Source organism: Geotrypetes seraphini, chromosome 5, assembly GCF_902459505.1.
Source record: "Geotrypetes seraphini chromosome 5, aGeoSer1.1, whole genome shotgun sequence".
Taxonomy (NCBI): domain Eukaryota; kingdom Metazoa; phylum Chordata; class Amphibia; order Gymnophiona; family Dermophiidae; genus Geotrypetes; species Geotrypetes seraphini.
The window spans coordinates 89,417,562-89,433,491 of record NC_047088.1 but is presented as its reverse complement, the minus strand read 5'-3'; the positions used below and the strand labels follow the sequence as shown (position 1 = coordinate 89,433,491).

At 40.7% G+C, this 15,930-nt stretch overlaps 2 protein-coding genes across 2 annotated transcripts; both read left to right on the top strand.

The window, feature by feature from the left end:
• Positions 1-1,380: 1,380 nt before the first annotated feature.
• On the top strand, positions 1,381-4,699 carry LOC117361575 (olfactory receptor 7D4-like). Its single transcript, XM_033947110.1, has 2 exons — positions 1,381-1,704; positions 2,530-4,699. The coding sequence occupies exon 2, from the start codon at positions 2,548-2,550 to the stop codon at positions 3,547-3,549; it is 1,002 nt and encodes a 333-aa protein (XP_033803001.1). The 5' UTR covers positions 1,381-1,704; positions 2,530-2,547; the 3' UTR covers positions 3,550-4,699.
• Positions 4,700-11,572: 6,873 nt separating this feature from the next.
• LOC117361609 (olfactory receptor 5V1-like) lies at positions 11,573-14,912 on the top strand. The gene is made up of 2 exons (XM_033947186.1): positions 11,573-11,904; positions 12,735-14,912. The coding sequence occupies exon 2, from the start codon at positions 12,753-12,755 to the stop codon at positions 13,752-13,754; it is 1,002 nt and encodes a 333-aa protein (XP_033803077.1). The 5' UTR covers positions 11,573-11,904; positions 12,735-12,752; the 3' UTR covers positions 13,755-14,912.
• Positions 14,913-15,930: the final 1,018 nt, after the last annotated feature.

Here is a 15,930-nt window from a genome sequence, read left to right as displayed (position 1 = left end):
AAGAGTGGATAGAGGGTAGGTGGGCCAACCTAGACTTAGGCCTCCTTTTACGAAACAGCGATAGCAGTTTCTAGTGCGGGGAGCCGCACTGAATGGCCCACGCTGCTCCCAATGCTCATTGAGTTCCTATGAATGTCGGGAGCAGAGTGGGCCATTCAGCGTGGCTCCCCTTACTAGAAATTGCTATCACAGTTTCGTAAAAGAGGGGGTTAGTCGTTTGCCAGCCATAACCAAAAAGGTTTGACAGGTTGCCAGACAGAACTTATACGTTTTGATTTAGACCAAGTCAAAACAGGCATAAGTTTTGAATTGGGCTGCTGAGTTGATCGCGGCTTCCACGATCAGCTCCGTAGCCCAGGCAACCCGTCCCCCCGCATCGGTAATGATCGGCGTAAGAGGGATGCCTAATCTCTCCAGCCACCATCCCTCCTAACCTCCCTGGCAGGAGAGATGCCCAATCTCTTCCATTGACACAAACCCCCCGAACCTCCAACACCCGCAGGATGAGGGAATGTGTGATAAGAATAGACGTAGTGGCAGTCTGGGCAATTACATTGCTGAACGTAGAGGTAGGCCATTCAAAAAAAAAACCAACCCTCATTTTGGATGGTTTTTTTTTTGAGAATGGATATTTCCCTGCTACCTACTTTCTGTGCTTAGGGACTTAGCCCAAAAGGGGACTTACACATTTCTTTTGATTATAACCCTCCATGTATATTTGTGATATTAATGATTTTTTTATATTTATTTTTCATTTATTATATATATATATCTTGGGTGAAATCATAATAAATAAAATATAGCTATCAATGGCATGTAGTGAAAGCTTTCAGGAGATTCAGTGAATCACCAGCTCTACAGCCCAACTTTTTCATTTTTTGTTTTCTTTTTGCTTGAGGCAGTTTGATGTGTTGAGCCTGCTCAACCATATTAACAGCTATATCATATGTGTTTATTATTTCTTCTGTGTTAAAATTCCAATCTGCTAAGGGAAGACAAAAAACATTCATAAGCATAGATACTTTTTTAAATATTGTGACAGGGAAGCTCCTGTCACTGGTTTAAATCCTGCTTTAAACCCTGCCACCGAACCAAAGGTGCCTATTCCTAAACCAAGGAAGCTGCCCATTAAGTCTGTTCCCAGTGCTAGGATCAGGCAGGCAGGACAGAATGGAGAAGAGGTGGCAGTGAAGGGCAAAAGTATCCAATGAGTTATAATCCATTTTATAACTCATTGGATAATTCTCTAGCTAAACCTCGTTAGGAAAGCTGTCCCAGTAAGGGTTAAGGAAATGGGTGGAGCTGACAGGCAGAACTGGCTTAGAGCAGGAGTGAAAGCCAGCCTGCAGCATAAAACAGAAACAGCTGAGAACACTGGGCACTCAGGAACTGGGAGAGAAGGGCTTGCCTCAGAGCAGAGAGGGGAAGGCTAGGAGCTCTCTCTTGCTGCCTAGGGTCAGGGAATTTCCTGTCCCACAGCTCTTCCAACCTAACAAACTGCTGCTTCCTAGACAGAGGCTCCTTGGAAGAGAAAAGCTTCCTGAGCAGGGCTGGTCAGCTGCTGCCTCTGAGGAGAATCTGTACCCAGCTCAGAGAGCAGGGAATCCCTGATGTAGATAGAGGGAGAGATCTCTGAGGGAAATGAGATGGATTGCAGCCCCGAAGCCTGGGACTTTCTGTCTGATTACAGCATGAGTCAATGAGGTACTGAGTGGGGGAAGGGAATGAAAGTTTGTTTTGAACAAAAAGGCTAACGTACTTTAAAGCCACAGTTCTGTCCTTAGGCAGGACTCTATAAGGTATGAGTGATGGGGGTATGAATGTGAGGAGTGGGAAAAAGCTAAAAGTAAACCCCTGTATGCAAGCCTAACATAAAGAGTGGGGGAAGGGTGAATGCTAATTAGCCTTTAAAAAGGGAGAAGAAAAGCCTAGAGGGAATTCAGTGACCTGATGTTGCACAGCCCAACTTTGGGTGGGGACTTTAGACCATTAAACAAAGGGTGGATGGTTCCCAGCCCCTACTCTGTACTCAAAAGGGTAGTGGGGGCATTTATACTTCAGGTGGGTCAGGTGGGGAGAACTTCCTGAAGCAACCGCAGGCACAATATAGCAAGTGTTAAAGGAAAAAGGTTTTGGTTTATTTTTGTTTTCCTGAATGCAGCGTGGACTTGCTCTGAAGGAGAATTGTTGTTTATGTAAAATCTTTTCCAAGCCCAATCAGCCAATATCGCTGCCTAAGACCCAGTGCCATTGAACTGGGTAATAAAACTTGAACTATCCATTATTAGTGGAGTTTCTTTTCTGCTGTAGTTTCCCAGCGTGGCCCTCCAAGGAGCGCTCAGACTTGCGCCTGGGGCGGGAGCCGGGTTGCCAGCGCTAGGCTTACCCCTGGCCCCATCACAATATATAATCTTGTTATACAGAAGAGCTCTGAGCTATAGAATACAATTGCATTACTTATTATAAAGAAAAAATATGCACATTAGATGCATTTGTTATAATTTCCTTTTTGTTTTTTCATTCCAATAGCTAGTCAGTAAAAGAAAAATGGAAAAGAGAAACCACTCTGAAGTGACAGAATTCATCATTCTGGGATTCTTTGAGTTGCCTGAGATGCAGTTCCTCCTTTTCCTTGTGTTTTTGATTATTTATTTGATGTCCTTGACAGGGAACCTTCTTATTATAATCACTGTTTGCTCCAATTCCCATCTCCACAACCCCATGTTCTTCTTCCTCACCAATTTGTCCTTCCTTGAAATCTGTTATGTGACTGTCACGGTGCCTAAATTGTTAGCAGTGCTCATAGCACAGAATATGATCATCTCTTTCATGCACTGTATGATACAGATGTATCTGTTTTTGGTCTGTATAGATGTTGAGATCAATCTGCTCACTGCCATGGCTTATGATCGCTATGTTGCCATCTGTAAACCCTTGCATTACACCATCATCATGAACAAGAAAGTCTGCATTATTTTAGCCATTGCTTCATGGACAATTGCATTTTTTAATCCAGTCCCTCATGTTACCTTAATATCACAGTCTTCTTTCTGTAGCTCCAGTGAAATCAACCATTTCTTCTGTGACATCACAGCATTGATGACTCTGTCATGTTCAGGGACCTCTGAAATTGAAACTATAACTTATATTGAAGGACCAGTTGCAGGTTTAACCCCACTCATATTAACAATCATATCATATGTGTACATTATTTCTGCTGTATTAAAATTCCAGTCTACTAAGGGAAGACAAAAAGCCTTTTCTACCTGTTCCTCTCACCTCACAGTTGTTCTATTATTTTATGGGACCTCTTTTGGTGTTTACTTAAGACTCAAGAAAGTTGACTCCATTCATCTTAACAAACTGCTTACTGTAGTGTATATAACTGCAATTCCACTATTCAACCCCTTGATTTATAGTCTGAGAAATAAGGAACTTAAAGGAGCTTTATTGAAAGCAACCAGAAGAGCTGAGAACTATTTTTCATCTAGAATTAGTAAAACGCTGCACACTGTATTTGATGGCAATATCTCAACAATAAGTAAATAGCTTGGGAGGTAATTTTATAACATGGTGCCAATATGAGAAATCAAAAAGACTCCTGCAGTGTGCATATTTTACAAAGATAACATAGGTGCCTATGGGGCTCATTTTCAAAAAAGAAAGGGGTCCTAAAAGTGGCATAAGGGAGGGGTGGTGGTGATTTGTTATTTTCAAAAGCTATTTTCTAGATTAATATCTATGCTGATCATCTGCAGTTTGTCTAAATCTTAAGATGTTTGAGGTACGGTGTGGGTGGTCTTATGACCTAGATATTTTTCTAATAGGCCAAAATAGGAAGAAATATAGTAGAAAACTCTGTGTAAAAAAAAAAAAAATACTTCTCTAACAATTTATCACATAATCATCAAATATACAAATAAAAGTAAATATTTTATGTGAAGTGCTCAGACCAAACACCTACGTGCACAATGGGTTCAAGCAACAGTGGCTAATGAGACCATCATAACACTGAAAACGTCCCATACCGCCCCCAAACCCTCAAATAAATGAATGAATGATGTCTCCAGTGAATTTAGTTTAAAGCTAGCTCAGGAGCAGGTGGGGCCCTTCCTAGACGTGGGTCTGTCTGGTTGTCCTTCCCTGCTTATGCAGTCTCTGAGAGGTATTAATCAAGTTGAGATTCTTTATTCTTTATATATATTTCTTGAATGTTTAAGGTTTGATAATTTGAGGTGTCTCAGTGGCACTTCAGTGCTGTATTAGTTAGATATTTACTGTTTTGTTCTTTATGTATTTTCAGTTTCCCCTCTTGATGAAGCATTTTGTGAAATCCATATGGGGGGGGGTCACTTTACAGGGAAGTGCAGTATGCAGTAACAAAATACAGGGGGTAGCAAGTAGTGGCAGAAATGGAATAACACTGCCGATAAGGCAAAGATAAGTATCTTTGCTTTATGTGAGGGTTTTGGGAGGTTTACTAGTCACTGTTGCTTGAACTCATTGAGCACGTAGGTGGTTGGTCTGAGCACTTGATATAAAATTTTTACTTTTATTCGTATATTTGATTATTATGTTTTGTAATGCATACTCTGTGATAAATTGTTAGAGAACTAGATATTTTTCTGCCATAATGAAATCTGTTTCAAAAAATGAATAAGTATCTAGATTTTCAGAAAGCTTTTGACAAAATTCCTCATGGGAGGCTCCTGAGAAAATTAAGGAATCATGGGATAGGTGGCAAAGTTCAGTTGTGGATTAGGAATTGGTTATCGGATAGAAAACAGAGGTTAGGGTTAAACGGTCATTTTTCTCAATGGACCAGAGTAAACAGTGGAGTGCTGCAGGGATCTGTATTGGACTGGTGCTATTTAACTTTTTTATAAATAATCTGGAAATTGGAATGACGAATTAGGTGATTAATACCCCCTTTTACTAAACTGCGCTAGCATTTTTTAGTGCCGGAAGCCGCGCTGAATGCTCAATGCTGCTCCTGATGCTCATAGAGTCCTTAGGAAATTGGAAGACTGGGCGCCCAAGTGGCAGATGAAATTTAATGTTGGTAGGGGTGCTAGCACCTCTCTGGCCCCTCCACGCCATGCTCATACCCTCCTTTTCCCCATCCCCATACCTATTTAAATCTTCGCCAGCGTGAGCAAATTCGTTGGCCGGCTGCTCGCAATGGCCTGGCTTCCCTCTGAAATTACTTCCAGGTGGCAGGGCCATGAAGTGACATCAGAAGGAAAGTCATTGCCAGTTTAGCAGCAGGCCAGAAAAGCTGCTCACGCAGGCGAAGATTTAAAAAGGTATGGGGAAGAGAGGGTGCAACTGTGACATGGGGGTGGAGAAGGAGAGGAGAAGGCATGGGGGTTGCCCCTGCCCTGGGTGCCTCCTACCCTCACTCTACCACTGGATACCACTGCAGCCTGCCTCTAAACTTGAGAGAGGAAGAAAGACAGAACTGTGAATGGAGTTTGCCCAACAGTAGGAAAGAGAGGCTGATGCACATAGGAGCCCTTTTTGTTTTAAATCTGTTTGGGGAGCAGTCGGTCCCCTTGCATCTTCTAGCTATGCCTCTGGTCTCATTCATTGGAAACATTATAACACTACTGTAACTGAAAAGCATTTGGCTGATGACCCTAAGAGAATAGTGGAAAATAAGAGGTTATGGTCACTCAGGACATCCCCATCCCAACAGATAAAATGCTTGATGCAAGAAAACCAGGCACAGCGGTAAAAGAGAAAACTACCAGAATGGCATTAATTATAGAAGTGTTAGTCCTGAGCGATTCATCCGTCAATCATTTTGACAGAGAAAAGATCCTCAAATATCAAGAAATGCAGTCTGAGACAAAAACAATGTGACAGAAAGATAAAGAAATATATCCCATTGTTTTGGGTGCCACAACTGATCAAAAAAGAAGTTCCAGTCACATCTGGTAAGCTGCCAACACATTTTTACATCTTTTGAGCTCCAAATGGAAGCTGTCTTTGGCAAAATGCAAGTTTTATGATGGGCATTAGCAGTAAATTTGAGACTGTGTGCACTAAATTAAAACATTTGGAAAACTTGCTCCATGAGTAACCACTTTTCAGCTTGTTATATTATTGTTCATGTAATACATATTGTTATACATATTGTTCATGTTGCATACCTGAAGCCTGGAAAATTCTTTTGGGATTTTGTCTCATTGGTCCCAGTAATTTCTTAAATACCTCTGCCTAATCCAAGTTTTTGCCATCAAGAAGGAAAGAGGAACAAGTAAGTATACCTTTCTGTGTATATATTTTGATTAGAGCTTCATACAAACCAGCATTCAGCTATAGAACTGTGTGACCTAAAGGTCTATATTAAAAAGTGATGTTTTCCAACTGCTTAATTGTTCTTCAATGATCCATCTCATCTCAAAGAGCAGATGTATAGAGAGAAATAATTCAGCAATTTTAAAGGAGCCGTTGCAAATTTGCACAGAAGTATCTCAGGGAGTTTTATTTTGGATGGGACTTAATGTACTGTCTTTCACTGGTTTACATATATCATACCTGGAGGGTTTTAACAACTTGCCAAGACTCACAAGGAGCTGCAATAACTACCAAGCTATAATGTCCATGCATTTCAAGTGCTCTTTGGTCATTATCACAAGGGCTGCTGGCTATACCATCTTTGAAAGTCATGCATAAAACTGTTATATATATACACAAGAAAGACCATACCCCTCTTTTAGGAAACTGTGATAGTTTCTAGCGCAGAGAGCCACGCTGAAAGGCCTGCGCTGCTCACGACGCTCATTGAGTTCCTATGATCGTTGGATGCAGCACGGGCAATTCAGCGCGGCTGTCTGTGCTAGAAACTGCTATCACAGTTTCATAAAAGAGGGGGTATGTGTTTGTTCAGCTGCAAGACCATCTTTATGGAATATCAGAGCCATAGAACTGCATCTACAAACAAATTATCTAAAATTTAATAAAAATGCTTTTTATTTCCAAATGTAGTATATTTATGCATGAATTTGCTATTATCCACTATTTCCTGTTATCTGTCTGTAAAAATTCAGGTCATTATTCAGCTGAGGTAGTCAGCATTTTTTAAAAAACACCAATTGTCATGGATGAATTAAATGTATTCAGTACTGCTATCTGGATAGTGAATACGAGGGACCGCTGAAAAGTTCTCAGCCCAACCAACAAACATGGCGCAGTCTCTATCAAAGGCTATATATATTTAGTCCACCAATTTTCCACTTTTTTCATTCCATATTTTTCAGACAGAACGAAAAATGTAGAAAATCACTGGACCAAGTGTATAGCCCTCGATGGAGACTGCCCCGACTTTGTTGGTTGGGCTGAGAACTTTACAGCAGCCCTTCATACTTTATGAGCTCTTATAGACTGAGCTCATTTATTTATATTTTTTAAGCTCAGATATCCTTTGCAGAATGAGGGTGTAAAAAAAAATAGCAGAAAGGATTCTGTAAAACTAAAAACCCATGATATTCAGAAAATAGGTTGTGCAGTATATTGACCAATAAATATATACTTAAGGAGGAAACTTTCAAAAACTATATGGGCAGGTATAAAATCTGTGGGTATTTTAGATCATGCTTTTTTTTTTCCAGCTCTAAAGAAGAAATTAGGCCTATATTTTATCTTTGAAAAATGCCTAAAAAAACAAACAAACCAACAACAAAGCAAAAAAATCACAATCTTATGGTTCCTTTTGTAAAGCTGTGGGGAAAGTAGCCTTACTGCACATGGCCCTCTTTTACAAAACCACTTATCATGGCAGCCCGTGGAAAGTATACCAAAGCTGTGATAAGTTTAGCGGCTGCAAAAGCGGCCATCCGTCCCGCCCGAATGATCGCTGGCAGAAGGAATGCCCAATTTCTCCGTCCGGAACTAAACTAAACTAAACCTTAAGTTTGTATACCGCATCATCTCCATAAAGATAGAGCTCGACACGGTTTACAGGTAATTCAATAAATGAGGGAAGGACATAATAAGAAATTGGAGGTTATGAAGTGGATAGCTAGCTTTACATTTTAAATAGATAGCTTTACGTTTTGAAGAAAAGCCAGGTTTTCAGATGTTTTCAGAATAATTGGAATGAGCCTAGGTTCCGCAGCGGGGCAGGGAAGTTATTCCAAATTCAGTGAATTTGAAGAAAAGGGATTTCCCTAATTTACCTGCAAACATGACATCTTACATACATACATGCATACATGGAACCCCCCATAGATTGCGGCAGAAGAGATCCCCAATCCCTCCTGCCGGAACCCCCCACTCCCCAGGTAGATTACGCTGCCCCCACCCCCTCACCCAGATGACCCCACCTCCCAGACCCCCTTCTAATCTTTTAGGAAGGTCAGATGGATGAGTCTTTCCTCCGGCCGGCCGGCAGGCCCGCCTCAGTCTGAATGAGGCAGGCCTGCCCCGTCCCGGTGCATTGTGAGCATACCACCTGCCGCGATATATTGGGGGGGGGGGGTGTTTCTGGCAGGAGGGATTGGCCATTGCTCTTGCTGTGCTTTACGGGGGTGGGTGGGGGTTCCGGCAGGAGGGACTGGGAATCCCTCTTGCCGCCATCTATGGGGGGAGGGTGGGGTTATAGCAGGAGGGATTGAGCATCCCTTCTGCCGGTGATTGTTCGGGGGGGGAGGGAGGTTCCGGCGATCTTTTGGGTGGGATGGGCGGATGCTGTCACGGCCGCTAAACTTATCGCAGCAGGAAGATCCCTTGCTACGATAATCTCAGCGGCCGTGTCTACTTAAAACCCGATTCTCTAACCAGCGTCTTTAACATGGACGTTGGTTAGAGAATCAGGTTCACTTTAGGCGGGCTTAGGCATGATTCTGTATAGGATATCCATCGGCTTCTGAGACTGGGCGTCCTATATAGAATCCAGGCCTTAATATACAGCAATTCCAGTGCACTAACTGATTAACATAGATGCGCCCACTCTCTGTTCTAGACATGACACCTTGGTCAAGAAAACAGAAAATGTTTTTTAGCCCATGGGAGCATGTGTATATTTGAAATATACCATGGGACACCTTTTTATTCATTTCAGAAAATTTTATTGATAATTTTATTATAAACTTCATAAAGTACAGAACATATAAAAAATAAAAAGAGCATATTTTAATAAACAAATAACAACATAGGGAGACTTACAATAAAATATGTGTAACAATATGAGAGGCACAGGTATGTGACACTGAATTTAAGATACAAGTAAATGGTAGTCAGAAAAATACATGAGAAGCTAAATGTAAAATTAAAAACATGTTTCAATAATATAGAACTAATTACCTGGAGTATCAGTTGGACTGTAGATTAGAGCCCTTTTTAAGCTGTGTTATACATGTGTTAATGTGTACCGCAGCTTAGTAAAAGGAGCTCTTAGCTTTGAAAATGTCAAACTCATCTATTTTCTCCCTCAATCTATCCCACCCATATGTATACTACACATGGTGCAGAACTATGTGTGTGCTTTCAACTGAATTCAGGGAGGGAAATTTTAAACTCAGGGATAAAAGCAGTGATGGAATTCAAAAGGAGAAAAGGGAAAGGGGATGTGGATGGGGCTTATACACTACTTTTTTTGTCACAATACAAAATAAAAGGGAGCTTTTGATGTATATGTGATGTGTATTGTAGTACCTCCTAGGCTGCCCCACTGCTCTGCTAGAATGTCTGTGTGTCCAGTGTAATAAAAATACTGGCACATAGACATCCCATTGGGGCTTTATGTATTTTTTCCTAGGACAATTTTATTTTGAAAATGGTACGTAAAGAAATAGATGCTGAACACAAACATGTCTAGAAAATTTTGTTTGAAAATCACCATGTTTGCCATTCTATTTTGGGATGTTTTTCATAAAACATCCCAAATCAGACTTAGATGTCATATCAAAAATGTCCCTCAAATTTTTTTTTAATATTTTCACACAATCTGACTTTGAAATGAAAGACTGACAATGACAACTTATTATATTGTGTATTATGCCTATTAAATCTTATATTGTTTATAAAATTGTTTATTTCATAATTTAAAAAAAAAACCAATACAAAAAGTGGCCTAAGTCGGTACTTGGATGATCAAAAAGACAGATCATCCAAGTACCGATAATCAAAACTGGTTTTAGATGTATCTAAAACCATCATTGGTCTTTCCACTGCCTCTGTACAACCAGAGTGAAAAGGAACATTTTTGGAAGAGTGGATAGAGGGTAGGTGGGCCAACCTAGACTTAGGCCTCCTTTTACGAAACAGCGATAGCAGTTTCTAGTGCGGGGAGCCGCACTGAATGGCCCACGCTGCTCCCAATGCTCATTGAGTTCCTATGAATGTCGGGAGCAGAGTGGGCCATTCAGCGTGGCTCCCCTTACTAGAAATTGCTATCACAGTTTCGTAAAAGAGGGGGTTAGTCGTTTGCCAGCCATAACCAAAAAGGTTTGACAGGTTGCCAGACAGAACTTATACGTTTTGATTTAGACCAAGTCAAAACAGGCATAAGTTTTGAATTGGGCTGCTGAGTTGATCGCGGCTTCCACGATCAGCTCCGTAGCCCAGGCAACCCGTCCCCCCGCATCGGTAATGATCGGCGTAAGAGGGATGCCTAATCTCTCCAGCCACCATCCCTCCTAACCTCCCTGGCAGGAGAGATGCCCAATCTCTTCCATTGACACAAACCCCCCGAACCTCCAACACCTGCAGGATGAGGGAATGTGTGATAAGGATAGACGTAGTGGCAGTCTGGGCAATTACATTGCTGAACGTAGAGGTAGGCCATTCAAAAAAAAAACCAACCCTCATTTTGGATGGTTTTTTTTTGAGAATGGATATTTCCCTGCTACCTACTTTCTGTGCTTAGGGACTTAGCCCAAAAGGGGACTTACACATTTCTTTTGATTATAACCCTCCACGTATATTTGTGATAGTAATGATTTTTTTATATTTATTTTTCATTTATTATATATATATATCTTGGGTGAAATCATAATAAATAAAATATAGCTATCAATGGCATGTAGTGAAAGCTTTCAGGAGATTCAGTAAATCACCAGCTCTACAGCCCAACTTTTTCATTTTTTGTTTTCTTTTTGCTTGAGGCAGTTTGATGTGTTGAGCCTGCTCAACCATATTAACAGCTATAACATATGTGTTTATTATTTCTTCTGTGTTAAAATTCCAATCTGCTAAGGGAAGACAAAAAACATTCATAAGCATAGATACTTTTTTAAATATTGTGACAGGGAAGCTCCTGTCACTGGTTTAAATCCTGCTTTAAACCCTGCCACCGAACCAAAGGTGCCTATTCCTAAACCAAGGAAGCTGCCCATTAAGTCTGTTCCCAGTGCTAGGATCAGGCAGGCAGGACAGAATGGAGAAGAGGTGGCAGTGAAGGGCAAAAGTATCCAATGAGTTATAATCCATTTTATAACTCATTGGATAATTCTCTAGCTAAACCTCTAGTTAGGAAAGTTAAGGAAATGGGTGGAGCTGACAGGCAGAACGGGCTTAGAGCAGGAGTGAAAGCCAGCCTGCAGCATAAAACAGAAACAGCTGAGAACACTGGGCACTCAGGAACTGGGAGAGAAGGGCGTGCCTCAGAGCAGAGAGGGGAAGGCTAGGAGCTCTCTCTTGCTGCCTAGGGTCAGGGAATTTCCTGTCCCACAGCTCTTCCAACCTAACAAACTGCTGCTTCCTAGACAGAGGCTCCTTGGAAGAGAAAAGCTTCCTGAGCAGGGCTGGTCAGCTGCTGCCTCTGAGGAGAATCTGTACCCAGCTCAGAGAGCAGGGAATCCCTGATGTAGATAGAGGGAGAGATCTCTGAGGGAAATGAGATGGATTGCAGCCCCGAAGCCTGGGACTTTCTGTCTGATTACAGCATGAGTCAATGAGGTACTGAGTGGGGGAAGGGAATGAAAGTTTGTTTTGAACAAAAAGGCTAACGTACTTTAAAGCCACAGTTCTGTCCTGAGGCAGGACTCTATAAGGTATGAGTGATGGGGGTATGAATGTGAGGAGTGGGAAAAAGCTAAAAGTAAAGTAAACCCCTGTATGCAAGCCTAACATAAAGAGTGGGGGAAGGGTGAATGCTAATTAGCCTTTAAAAAGGGAGAAGAAAAGCCTAGAGGGAATTCAGTGACCTGATGTTGCACAGCCCAACTTTGGGTGGGGACTTTAGACCATTAAACAAAGGGTGGATGGTTCCCAGCCCCTACTCTGTAATCAAAAGGGTAGTGGGGGCATTTATACTTCAGGTGGGTCAGGTGGGGAGAACTTCCTGAAGCAACCGCAGGCACAATATAGCAAGTGTTAAAGGAAAAAGTTTTTGGTTTATTTTTGTTTTCCTGAATGCAGCGTGGACTTGCTCTGAAGGAGAATTGTTGTTTATGTAAAATCTTTTCCAAGCCCAATCAGCCAATATGGCTGCCTAAGACCCAGTGCCATTGAACTGGGTAATAAAACTTGAACTATCCATTATTAGTGGAGTTTCTTTTCTGCTGTAGTTTCCCAGCGTGGCCCTCCAAGGAGCGCTCAGACTTGCGCCTGGGGCGGGAGCCGGGTTGCCAGCGCTAGGCTTACCCCTGGCCCCATCACAATATATAATCTTGTTATACAGGAGAGCTCTGAGCTATAGAATACAATTGCATTACTTATTATAAAGAAAAAATATGCACATTAGATGCATTTGTTATAATTTCCTTTTTGTTTTTTCATTCCAATAGCTAGTCAGAAAAAGAAAAATGGAAAAGAGAAACCACTCTGAAGTGACAGAATTCATCATTCTGGGATTCTTTGAGCTGCCTGAGATGCAGTTCCTCCTTTTCCTTGTGTTTTTGATTACATATGGAATGTCCCTGACAGGCAACCTTCTTATTATAATCACTGTTTGCTCCAATTCCCATCTCCACAACCCCATGTTCTTCTTCCTCACCAATTTGTCCTTCCTTGAAATCTGTTATGTGACTGTCACGGTGCCTAAATTGTTAGCAGTGCTTATAGCACAGAATATGATCATCTCTTTCATGCACTGTATGATACAGATGTATCTGTTTTTGGTCTGTATAGATGTTGAGATCAACCTGCTCACTGCCATGGCTTATGATCGCTATGTTGCCATCTGTAAACCCTTGCATTACACCATCATCATGAACAAGAAAGTCTGCATTATTTTAGCCATTGCTTCATGGACAATTGCATTTTTTAATCTAGTCCCTCATGTTACCTTAATATCACAGTCTTCTTTCTGTAGCTCCAGTGAAATCAACCATTTCTTCTGTGACATCACAGCATTGATGACTCTGTCATGTTCAGGGACCTCTGAAATTGAAACTATAACTTATATTGAAGGACCAGTTGCAGGTTTAACCCCACTCATATTAACAATCATATCATATGTGTACATTATTTCTGCTGTATTAAAATTCCAGTCTACTAAGGGAAGACAAAAAGCCTTTTCTACCTGTTCCTCTCACCTCACAGTTGTTCTATTATTTTATGGGACCTCTTTTGGTGTTTACTTAAGACTCAAGAAAGTTGACTCCATTCATCTTAACAAACTGCTTACTGTAGTGTATATAACTGCAATTCCACTATTCAACCCCTTGATTTATAGTCTGAGAAATAAGGAACTTAAAGGAGCTTTATTGAAAGCAACCAGAAGAGCTGAGAACTATTTTTCATCTAGAATTAGTAAAACGCTGCACACTGTATTTGATGGCAATATCTCAACAATAAGTAAATAGCTTGGGAGGTAATTTTATAACATGGTGCCAATATGAGAAATCAAAAAGACTCCTGCAGTGTGCATATTTTACAAAGATAACATAGGTGCCTATGGGGCTCATTTTCAAAAAAGAAAGGGGTCCTAAAAGTGGCATAAGGGAGGGGTGGTGGTGATTTGTTATTTTCAAAAGCTATTTTCTAGATTAATATCTATGCTGATCATCTGCAGTTTGTCTAAATCTTAAGAAGGCATGTTTGAGGTACGGTGTGGGTGGTCTTATGACCTAGATATTTTTCTAATAGGCCAAAATAGGAAGAAATATAGTAGAAAACTCTCTGTGTAAAAAAAAAAAAAAATACTTCTCTAACAATTTATCACATAATCATCAAATATACAAATAAAAGTAAATATTTTATGTGAAGTGCTCAGACCAAACACCTACGTGCACAATGGGTTCAAGCAACAGTGGCTAATGAGACCATCATAACACTGAAAACGTCCCATACCGCCCCCAAACCCTCAAATAAATGAATGAATGATGTCTCCAGTGAATTTAGTTTAAAGCTAGCTCAGGAGCAGGTGGGGCCCTTCCTAGACGTGGGTCTGTCTGGTTGTCCTTCCCTGCTTATGCAGTCTCTGAGAGGTATTAATCAAGTTGAGATTCTTTATTCTTTATATATATTTCTTGAATGTTTAAGGTTTGATAATTTGAGGTGTCTCAGTGGCACTTCAGTGCTGTATTAGTTAGATATTTACTGTTTTGTTCTTTATGTATTTTCAGTTTCCCCTCTTGATGAAGCATTTTGTGAAATCCATATGGGGGGGGGTCACTTTACAGGGAAGTGCAGTATGCAGTAACAAAATACAGGGGGTAGCAAGTAGTGGCAGAAATGGAATAACACTGCCGATAAGGCAAAGATAAGTATCTTTGCTTTATGTGAGGGTTTTGGGAGGTTTACTAGTCACTGTTGCTTGAACTCATTGAGCACGTAGGTGGTTGGTCTGAGCACTTGATATAAAATTTTTACTTTTATTCGTATATTTGATTATTATGTTTTGTAATGCATACTCTGTGATAAATTGTTAGAGAACTAGATATTTTTCTGCCATAATGAAATCTGTTTCAAAAAATGAATAAGTATCTAGATTTTCAGAAAGCTTTTGACAAAATTCCTCATGGGAGGCTCCTGAGAAAATTAAGGAATCATGGGATAGGTGGCAAAGTTCAGTTGTGGATTAGGAATTGGTTATCGGATAGAAAACAGAGGTTAGGGTTAAACGGTCATTTTTCTCAATGGACCAGAGTAAACAGTGGAGTGCTGCAGGGATCTGTATTGGACTGGTGCTATTTAACTTTTTTATAAATAATCTGGAAATTGGAATGACAAATTAGGTGATTAATACCCCCTTTTACTAAACTGCGCTGAATGCTCTATGCTGCTCCTGATGCTCATAGAGTCCTTAGGAAATTGGAAGACTAGGCACCCAAGTGGCAGATGATATTTAATGTGGACAAATGCAAAGTGATGCACATTGTGAAGAATAACCCAAATCGCAGTTACCAGATGCTAGGGTGCACCTTGGAGGTTAGCGCCCAAGAAAAGGATCTGGGTGTCATTGTAGACAATATGATGAAACTTTCCACCCAATGTGTGGCGGTGGCCAAAAAACAAACAGGATGCTAGTAATTATTAAAAAAGAGATGGTTAACAAGACTAAGAACGTTATAATGCTCCATGGTGCTCCATGGTGTGACTTCACTTGGATTATTGCATTCAATTCTGGTCTCTTTATCTCAAGAAAGATATAGCAGTGCTAGAAAAGGTTCAAAGAAGAGTGACCGAGATGATAAAGGGTTAGGGTTCTTCAGCTTGGAAAAAAGACGAGTGAGGGGAGATATGATTGAAGTCTACAAAATCCTGAGTGGATTAGAACGGGTACAAATTACAATGACTAGGGAACTCGATGAAGTTACAGGAAAACACTTTTAAAACCAATAGGAGGACAAATTTTTTTTTCACTCAGTTCACTAAGCTCTGGAACGCATTGTCAGAGGTTCTGGTAAGAGCGGATAGCGTAGCTAGTTTTAAGAAAGGTTTGGACAATTTCCTGAAGGAAAAGTCCTTAGTCTGTTTTTGAGAAATATATGAGGGAAGCCACTGTTTGCCCTGGATTGTTAGCATGGAACACCTACT